Below are 10000 nucleotides of genomic sequence, written 5' to 3'. Positions count from 1 at the left end.
GTTGTGCTTGGGGTTCCGCTGGTACATGTCTGCAACAAAAGGCAGATGTGGCTTTAAACGGGACGTTCGAACTCAGATCGGCAGGATGCAACGTGGCAAAGAGAACGTAATTACCTACAGTACAAAGGACCGCAACGCTCTGTAATAATAAGGTAGTCCGCTGAAGATCATGGCACAACGAGAACATCAAGACTCAATCAAATGAACTGAGCATCATCACTGAGCAGACAATAATCATAACCACACGTTAATCACCATAAACCAACACGTTATGGGCCAGATTTAAAAACCTTAACAGCAACCATACTACACTATGCATAACCTACAACACAGTGCTTAATTCCTATCCATAAAGTCACCATGGCAACATTTAGCACTGAATGTCAACTTAAACCTGTAATATATTCACCTGTGCCCAAGGTGAAAAGCCAATCAAAACAGACATAAATATGTATGGATTCATTTACATGACCCACACCAAGACACAGACGACTGACTGGAATTCGTCAAGAGACCAGTGGTACTCTGTTGTGGCAGCTGCAAAAATAAAATAAAATAAAAATTTTAAAATCTAATGTATTTGTAACATCTAGCACAAGAACTGCATCACAGTAAAACAAACGCTTTAAATAAACGCTACTAAGGTTAACTGACTGACCTGCATTGTCGGTGAATGTTCACCATTGCTAATGCTATTCTGTGGGGCTATTGGATTTCACGACTTTTAGAACTCCAATAAATGGAGCTACATGGATGTACGTGCAGAATATGACCAAACATCATTAGAGAAAAGACCATCCAACCCACATCAGTTTCGTACCAGGACATTTAACCACTGACAGGTTCAGGTGGTAATTTTTGTGGAGTGGTGCTCTACTATGATTATGTAAATAAGGACATGCAGAAGGCGGTCATATGCAAATGAAGAACAAACGCAGCACCACATAAGACACAACACAAGAGCAATCCGCATGAACAAGGAAATGTGTTACCATGGAGACATTCGCTGTTAACGCCACGTTAAATCTGGCGAGATATTTTATGAATTTTGCCTTTCATGTCCTACATCCACATTGGCTGATGCAAGTGTTGATGTCACAACAAACTCAGATTACAGCATCACAAGCTTAAGGTAATGAGACAGTTACAGAAACAAGTTACAAGACATTTTTTTTCCTTAATGTAAATAAAGAGTGAGTGTGTGTTAGGTGTGTGTCTGCGTGTAGCTACCTTGGAAGCTGACGTAGTAATGGCGATTGCCTTTGATGACAGTGACCTCTGCCGTGCAGTCATCCAGGAAAGCCAGCTCTAAATCACGGGACGTTACGGAGGTGATCCGCTGCTTATCGTCCTGCGAAAGACACGCACCCGCTCAGGACCCTTACAGTGTGTGTGTGTGTGTGTGTTCACATATGTATGTAGAACACACCTCACATTATTTAGAATTAGAATTTAGGGCAGTGAAGTTCTAGGTTGTAGTACCAGATCTAGGGCGCTGCGTGAGCTCACCGGCTTGCCGTACTCGATCCAGTTCTCGTGGTCTCCCTTGTAGTACCAGATCCACTGAGTGGTGAGGATGTAATGGGAGGGCTTGGTGACGGAGGAGGCAGTGGAGAGACGACGGACTGGATCACACCCCCGTGACATCGTCACAAAGTCGACCGGCCTGGATCCCGGACTGAACCAACGGCACGGCAGAGAGGCAGTGGCAAAAAAGGTGAAGAAAGAAACAAACACACAAAGTAAGTCAGATGAAAGAGTGGTTCAATCCAGAGCACACACATCGCTTTTCTGTACAAACACCAACCGTGTGAGTGTGTACGCGCACAGACCTGTGTGTGTTCTTGGGGTCGCAGTAAGCTCGCTCAATCTCCTCCATCCCACGCAACTCTCTCCATCCACACCCCTCGTGCACCTCCCATTTATACGGCAGATTGAAGTGCACCAGTTTACACTGCTCTAAAATCAGAACACACACACACACACACACACACACACACACACACACACACACCTGAGCAGAACAGACCTCACAAGGACAGAGACGCAGTGAGACCCGAGCTGAGGTACGAACCCTGAAACCTGCAGTTCCTCCTGAGGAAGTGTAGGCAGATCTCACTCTTGTCCTCCGAGTGCAGAAGAGGTCGACTCACCGTCTCGGGAATCCTCTCTGAAACACAAACGCACAGACGCTCCGGAAACACCGAACGCGGCAGGACGGGGCGAAAACGACGGCCCTGACCCTTAGCCAAAACAAGACACCTCACCCACACGCCCGCGATCGCCTCTCGCGTTCGACAGCGACAGCCCACAGCTCGCCTGCCGGGACGCCGGAGGGGCGTAGGCCCGGAGCCCCGCCCCCTGGCCCACCACGCCCCGCCCACAGGACTCACCCCTGGGCGGGTCTGGCGCCTGCGTGCTCAGCCGGTGGACGTTCTGGTAGAGGTAGGGCAGGTGGTGTATAATGTCCCCACTCAGGCCGCGCTCCTCCAACATACGCCGGCTGTAGCCGTCGATGCTGTGCAGCCGTTTGCACTTGGCGCCGAAGATGCAGTCGTCCTGCACGAAGTGCTGGCACACGTGCACCTTGGTGCAGTGTTCACGGAACGTGCAGGCCCCGAACAGCCCCGAGCCTTTGTTGTAGTGGGAGCACACCTGCACGTGGACACAGCAGAGCAGTGAGACGTCACACGTGCGCACGGACGGGGGTGGGGTGGGGGGTGTGGGGGCTGAATGTCACAAAGAGGAATCACACACACACACACACACACACACACACACACGCATACAAACAGTGCACACAAGTTTTGTGCAAATGCATACAAAGCACACATGATGTAAATGCAAACATAGGGCATTTACAGCACAAGGCTTGCAACCATTAGACAAGTTCTCATTCGCTCCAATTGTTTTGCAAACCTCAGAGTTCTACATTACCTCAAGACTTACAGGAATTTCCTTGCGAATACTTAAGACATCAACAGGTCTGTTTTTTTTTTTTCATTTTTCTTTTTATTTCATTTCCTTTTGGTTTTTTTTGTTTGTTTGTTTTTTTTTTTTTACTTCTTTTTCTGTTTTTTGTACTTCTTTTTTGTTTTTGTTTGTTTGTTTTGTAAACACGCTCCAACCCAAGGCGTCGGCTGTGAACTCCCTCCCCATGGAGCAGTTCTTTCACTTGGAACCATCCACCATCATCCGTTCATCTGCCACTCTTCATCCCAGAAGACCAGAGACCTTCCTCCTCTCCGACACACCTCGCCTTTGTTCTCCTTAATTTTGTTTGGTTGTTTGCTTTTACGTTTCTACTCACATGACCCTTTTTAATTCAACCTTCCCCCTGGTTGGTTTCACTTGCTTACGGTCAGCGTTCTACTGATACTGCCGAACTAGACAGTAACTTCAACATCTTCTTTCACGAAGGCGTCTGTGACCTGCAGGGTCGCAATAGGTCTCCAAACAAAGACTACAACCGAAACACGAACTTCACAGCGCTAATTATGTTACAACCTTTTGATTTTGGGATTTTTTTTTTCCTTATCAGAAAAAATATTTTTCCCTCGAGTGCCCTGAGACCCAATGCAGAGCAGGCAGTCAAACAGCAGTCACGGTACCTAGAATGCAGAAATATCCCATCTTGAAAAGAAACTTACGTAACGTACAAAGTTGGGTCATACACAGAGGAAAACGCACATACAGTGTAGTAAATATCACATGAACATGCCCTTGTGATGTCAATGCTAGCCTTATTAAATACACCCTGTTGCCTTCGCATCAGGTGCACCTGCCTTGTAGATACACTTGATAACTGATTCACGTATAGGAGTTGTACAAACGACCCGTTTCGCATCATTGCCGTAGTCACACTGAAGCTGCTTTGCTATGACGTGTTTCGGCATGTCTTCCTGCAGCACCGGGTGCTTGGTACTGGTAGGAGTAATAGTGGCAAAGAATCACCAACCTACGTGTTGTGTTTAAAGGAATCAGACCCTCCGCCAGTGTCTTCATAGTTATGCTATTATACACAGGATAAAATTTCTGGGGACTGGCCTGTGTGAAACCTAATAGGAAACCGGTGCTAGTAAATAAATATATTCATATTATCTGACTGACTGACTGACTCTCCTGTACACACATTCATGTGTTTTTCACATGACTGCTTGTGTGTTTCCGTGTACACATATAGCCATTTGTGCACTATGAAGAGAAACACAGTCTATAAAACTGCCAGTAACCGTCATGACTCAGCAAGTGCAACAGTGAATTCAAAGCAGTATTTCCAAAACTCAAAACTAGTTGGGCTAGGTGTGCCAGTCTAGAAAGCTATTGTTTGATGAAGTGGCCACTGTATGTTTTTGAGTGTCTGTGTGAGGGCTTGTCTCATCACCTCCGGAAGCAGGGTGGGGTCATTCTGGAGCAAGAGAAGGAAGAGGTCTTCCTCGTGAAGTTCGTGAAGAGTACACTCCCTGAGCAGGGGGTAATTATGCTCAGACTGAATATTATGAGAGAACCTGCACTCCTTCCTAAATGGCACAGACACACACACACACACACACACACACACACACACACACACACACAAACAGCAGTCCAATTGAATTTGCTTTCAAAAATCCAGATTGAAACAGTTTCCAAATGTTATAACCCAGAGTGAAGACAAGGTCTTTCAGACAACGGGAACCAGACACGTCCCTACACCAGGCCCACTACAGACAGGAGCGCAGCCATTTCTGGACGCAGCCGCCTAGGTGAGCCATAATTCTGCACAATAAACCAGCGACTAGTGAATAGTGAGTGAGCACCGACACCCTCCATTCCCACGGTCGCCTATAAAGCGTTAACTGAGCACGGCTCCTTCTCACCTTCCTTTCCCATATCTGCAGTTTCCATAGACGAAGTATTTGCACAGATGCAGGTCCTGGCAGCCGTAACACTCCTCCTTGGGGTAACTCTTACACAGGCGCAGCGACGTCTTCGCCACGATTATGTAGTCGGACTCCCTGTTGTCCGCTTTCTGCCTGTTTCGGACAACGGCGAACCTCGGACATTTTTTGACGATGTACCAGAAGTCCTCGTCGGTGATGTCGAAGCGCTGGAAGACCTTCCTGTGCAGCTGGGCCAGCTCCATGGAGCCCCTGTGGCCGCACAGCGTGCTGGTGGCGTGATGGATCACCCTGGAGTAACTGGACATCTTCTCTTGGACACTCGGGCTCCTTCTGCTTGTGAGGCTTGTGAGGTTCCGGCCCACCAAACGAGAGACGAGTGTGTGTGTGTGTGTGTGTGTGTGTGTGTGTATGTGTGAATGCAGCAACCACAGGAACTCATGGTATGGCCTCAAGGAGCCTTTCCACCAATTCAAAATATATGTCAGTCTAAAATCTGTAGTGCAGAAGGCGTGTGAAGTAATGCGTTAAAATAAAATGTAAATGTACAAAAAGTAATAAATTGCAATCAGTTCAATTGCACTAGGGCTCTGCGAGAGTCTCGGATTTTGCTCGAATTCGGTATCATTCAAAAACGCCAGAAGTCGGGACAGATATTGGCTTGGTCTGTAAAACTGACCAGAAAATGTAAATTATTCGCCAAAAAAAGAAATTTTTATTGTTAAAAAACACCTCCATAGCTCCTGCAGGAAAGACGCCGCTCCGTTTCTGATACTATACCGATACAATTAATTACACAGATATACCAGAGATTATCTCACTGTAAAAGCAAACGCGCCGGCTTGGTTAATAATGTTCATTTATTACACATTATTTTGAGCGCATTTACTCTAAAGGTAGGCCACATACTATAAAAGTCACCGGTTTTATTTATTTCATTTCAGAAACCCGGAACCTCAGGCAACCGTGGGCGACGCTGAGGTCGGTTCATTCATTATTCATGAAGGGTGTGTTCACCACGACTGTGTGCTGCGCACTTTAACACAGACCGACGAACCGAATGAACTTGGGATCAAATGTAAGAGTTTATTGTTTTCCATACTGATTTTGTGAATGTATATATAAAAAATAAATATAAGGGAAACATTTCTTTTGCAAAATGGTTTCTATTTCAAGTCATTCCAGTTATATGCTATTTGTACATGATCGTTGATTTAGTCTACATTTCTAGTACAGACCAACCAATTTCAGCGTCGTAAATCGTGGTCTGTAATTTTGCAGTCATTACAATGGGACTACTTTCATTGCCATTTTGCATGACAAACCTTTGACTTTGAGTACATCTATCAAGTATTGTTATCAAGGAATGACAGCATCTTTAGAAAGAAAGAAATACAATTAGCAGCATTTTCCCCTCAGTAAACAATGACATGCATGAGGAGAAATGTTATTAGATTCTGTGTTTGTTTGGAATAGGAATGGTGGAGAGATATTCCACCTGGTACAAAACGCACTATTTCCTTTAGTTGTTCCCATAATTGCTCAGTAGATTCAAGAAAGGAAAAGAAAAACATATTTCCTGGTTTTGAACAAATAAAATCTGTTTATTCAACTTTGAGGTATCATAAGTATAAGAATAACAACACTAAACAGGGACATGTATTATGTTACACCCAAAAGTTTAGAATTATGTAAGAATCTTTATAAGTAAGGGCACTTAAATTCCAGACTGATGCAGATTATAGTAACTGTATCAGTGGTAAAACCAGATTACAGTAAATTTATAGTTCACACACTGCAGTGTTTGAGTATTTGGACAGTGACTATCTTTGTTTTGTCTCTATATCACATTTGGTCAATATTAAACAATGACAGTATAGTCAATGCAAATGTCCCGATTAAATTCAAAATATATGCACGGGCAGATCACATGGTGCCGCATCATTAATTCCAGACCAAGTGAGACGAACGCTGTAGAATTGATTCTAGGTGTGACATTTGATTCTGGAGTCTGTTGCTATGGTGAAAGGGGCCAGGGGCACTCCCCTTGATGTTACTTTATGTGTGAAACATGGTGGAGGTAATGCTATTGTGGGTTTGTACGCCAGCCAGAATACATTTATTGATCAATTGACATTAAATAAATGCCCCCCCCCTCCATTTGCACCAGTTTAGTCACTGGTAATTCCAGCCCAGCGGGTCTCTCTACCCCACGGTAGCTACCAAAGGGAGGGTGAGAATTAATGCAGGATTCCTTCGAGACACTAAAGCCAGTGATGACACCTTTTTGAGCCGTCGCTCGTGAAATACAATAGGCCAGCTAAAGTTTGGTGGCACGCGCCATCTAATAAATCCTGTATACATGACCCAATCACATGCCTGGACTTCTGAACATGACCCAACATGCCTGGACTCCTGAACAAGACCCAATCACGTGCCTGGACTCCTGAACAAGACCCAATCATGTGCCTGGACTCCTGAACAACACCTAATCACATGACTGGACTCCTGACCATGGTTGGCTGTGCCAGGATTAACTCTGAAGTGTCCAGAAGCTTCTTAACTGCGCAAACCCACACAAATGCCTCAAAACTCATTTCACAATAGTAACATCCAGCAGAACAATGCCCCCAAACAGTGATGAGGAAACAGGATATTCTCAATGTTCTGGTAGAATGATAAAACAAGGATTAATGTTCCACTGCATTACACGGGCCAGGCTGGAAATTTCAGGAAAGAGAATTAACTACTCTGTTTAATTACACGGGCAACATCAGAACAGCTGGATGGCACATTCTGACCAGACCAGTAAGTCCAGGAAGCAAGTTTTACCAGTTAGTACCACTTCAAAAACACTTTTTGCGTCAATGCATCTGTGACGGACAATTGAGGAACCTTTAACAAAGTCAAGAGACAGTGAAACCCACAGTGATTTTGTTTTAATCCTAAAAAATATATTACATGATTGATAACAGAACCTGGCTCAGAAGGAAAAGAAATATTAAAAAAAAGAAACAAACATAAATAATAAAAAGATTATACAGTTTTTATTGTCATGGATATTCTGGAAGCTGGATATCTATTTCTAACGCAACAGGAGTGCGTTAGGTTTGCTGTCTGCGTTCGTGTCCCTGGGCTAAGTGAAGCCACACACAACCATTCAGGCCCAGGAGACCTTACACATAACCCCCACCCCAATGACTTGGACTGGCAGAAGACCACCTTGTTAGGAAAAAAATACACTGAGGATTTATTTGAATCATAGCTTTAAAAAAAATGTTACATCAATACAGGAATAAACCATGGCACATATTGGAGTTTCTAATTCAAAAGTTAAGTGGTGTTTTTTAGGACTGGAATATTCAGGAGACAAAGTTAAATAAATTACTAACAAACATATAAATCTGAATATTATATACAAAGGGAGTTATCAGGACAATCAGGACAAAAATCTACAATTCAAATTTTATGTTCAACAAGACAGCGGTATTACCCTATTTTACACTGTATGTGTATTAGTTTTTGTGTCTGGGATAAAAAAAAAACAAACAAAGGTGAACAAAACAGGAAGTGACACGTCTTTGCACCCTCACCAAGCCCAGCTAAATAGACTCTCTCTAATGGAATAATACAGACATAAACTCCTCTATGTACAAGACTCAAAAACAGAACGTAACAGACTAGCTAAAAACACTGACGAGAGACAGGCTGTGCGTGGCAATGAGCCTCAAAAGAGCATTTCTGGTAAACAATAAACCACTCTATTTGGGGCTTACACACAGTTAGCACACTGCTTAACAAAGGTTGCCAGCTTTTTCCAAAATCCACCCCAACACTTAACGAGTACTTCTGTGAGAATATGCTGAAAACAGGTCAACAGACGTGTTAAATGCAGAAGATCATAACCTAATGAAATCAGTGACGTATGGCTACCAGCCGGAGACTTTCTAACTAGTTGTTTGATCTGTTTTACTGTGGCAGATGTAATATGGCATCAGGTATTAAACCACCCCAAGATCCCAGCAGGTGTAAACAGACACTGGGACCTCTCGGCTTGTAAGACAACTCTCCACTCACTACCCCCTGTTCATCTACATCTTGTCATTTATGAATAATCATGCAGTCATATTTTTGTGCATTAAAAAAATCACAACAAAATATCCCTCTTAGTCCTTCAGCATCCCTTCACTTCTCTGTATGGGTAGTGGTTATTATTTGTGTTGGAACCCAAGAAAGAACAATGTGTAGGTTTGTTTGTAAACAAGCTAATCTGAGAATGTAATCTCCCCATGGCATTTTGGTTAACTGATCATGAAGATAGGTGATTATTGCATTATATTTAAAGTCAGCAATATATGGCAAAGATTGGTATTTTATTTTTATGCATGTACATGAAAACAGTCAACTGAAGCGATCCTTCATGAAATCCGTTGAAACAGCCGGCTTTCACATGCGTCCCAACAACATTTGGTCTGGAAATTTCCAAAAAATGCATATCACCATGGTGAGTGGGACCAGTCTGAGAGGGAAAACCCACCAACCAATGAGATGGCAAGGCAGTGGGCGTGTCCTTAACGGGGCCTGTCTGGCCCTGAGTGGAGCTCGGTGTTCTGAACCTAGAATAGCGACTTGGTGATCTTGTAGAGAAGCAATGGTTTTAAAAAGTAAAATAAATCAATTTTGGGGCAATTTTCATATGCGAGTCCCTTCTATGTACGCTCAGACCCCAGTATAGTATTTTATTATGTGGCAGTATTTTGAAGGAGGAGGTTGGAAAGGAGTGTTGCTATAGGTGTTCATACCAGTCTCTTGGAAGGAGACACACAGACCACAAGACCTGGAGAATAGTTACCCAAGAAACATGCCTCAATTCCACAGAGCACAACAGGACATTGGGCAGGGGGGCATAGGGGCTTGACTACATATGCTATGAGAATGTCTTTGTAGGGATTCTTGATTTTTTTTCCTGATTTTTTAATATCTTTTAACAAAAAACAAAACACTGAAATGTGGTGAGGTGCAATTTTTTTTTAAAAGATCAATACCACCTACTGTCCACAGAGGCTGACCCCTCAACTCCACTACAACCACTGGGGGAGCCCTGTCATTGGCTGAGAGCC

The 10000-nt window shown here is 43.7% G+C and overlaps 2 protein-coding genes and 1 long non-coding RNA gene across 11 annotated transcripts in view; 1 reads left to right on the top strand and 2 right to left on the bottom strand.

The window, feature by feature from the left end:
- The window catches only part of parp12b (poly (ADP-ribose) polymerase family, member 12b), a 5468-nt gene extending 280 nt beyond the window's left edge, over positions 1-5188 (bottom strand). Inside the window, exons 1-8 of one of the 4 annotated variants that reach the window (XM_077005190.1) lie at positions 4860-5188; positions 4385-4520; positions 2268-2655; positions 2075-2170; positions 1833-1959; positions 1483-1678; positions 1231-1351; positions 1-29 (exon numbers count right to left, since the gene is read on the bottom strand). The exon at positions 1-29 is cut by the window's left edge and continues 280 nt beyond it. In XM_077005190.1, coding sequence (XP_076861305.1) covers positions 1-29; positions 1231-1351; positions 1483-1678; positions 1833-1959; positions 2075-2170; positions 2268-2655; positions 4385-4520; positions 4860-5188 — 1422 coding nt within the window. The remainder of the gene's footprint in view (positions 30-1230; positions 1352-1482; positions 1679-1832; positions 1960-2074; positions 2171-2267; positions 2656-4384; positions 4521-4859) is intronic. The other 3 variants (XM_077005191.1, XM_077005192.1, XM_077005193.1) reach the window with 3 other exon arrangements.
- Positions 4516-5969, top strand: LOC143514252 (uncharacterized). Its single transcript, XR_013130813.1, has 3 exons — positions 4516-4745; positions 4881-5219; positions 5825-5969. It is a non-coding gene; the product is annotated as an uncharacterized LOC143514252 (long non-coding RNA).
- A 1835-nt stretch (positions 5970-7804) lies between these two features.
- The window catches only part of sbf1 (SET binding factor 1), a 42851-nt gene continuing 40655 nt past the window's right edge, over positions 7805-10000 (bottom strand). For all 6 annotated transcript variants that reach the window (XM_077005183.1, XM_077005184.1, XM_077005187.1 and 3 more), the window contains one exon: positions 7805-10000. This exon is cut by the window's right edge and continues 173 nt beyond it. The gene's annotated coding sequence lies outside the window, so the exon portion shown is untranslated.

Source organism: Brachyhypopomus gauderio, chromosome 5 (genome assembly GCF_052324685.1).
Source record: "Brachyhypopomus gauderio isolate BG-103 chromosome 5, BGAUD_0.2, whole genome shotgun sequence".
In the NCBI taxonomy this organism is placed as follows: Eukaryota; Metazoa; Chordata; class Actinopteri; order Gymnotiformes; family Hypopomidae; genus Brachyhypopomus; species Brachyhypopomus gauderio.
This window is presented reverse-complemented; position numbering and strand designations above follow the sequence as displayed.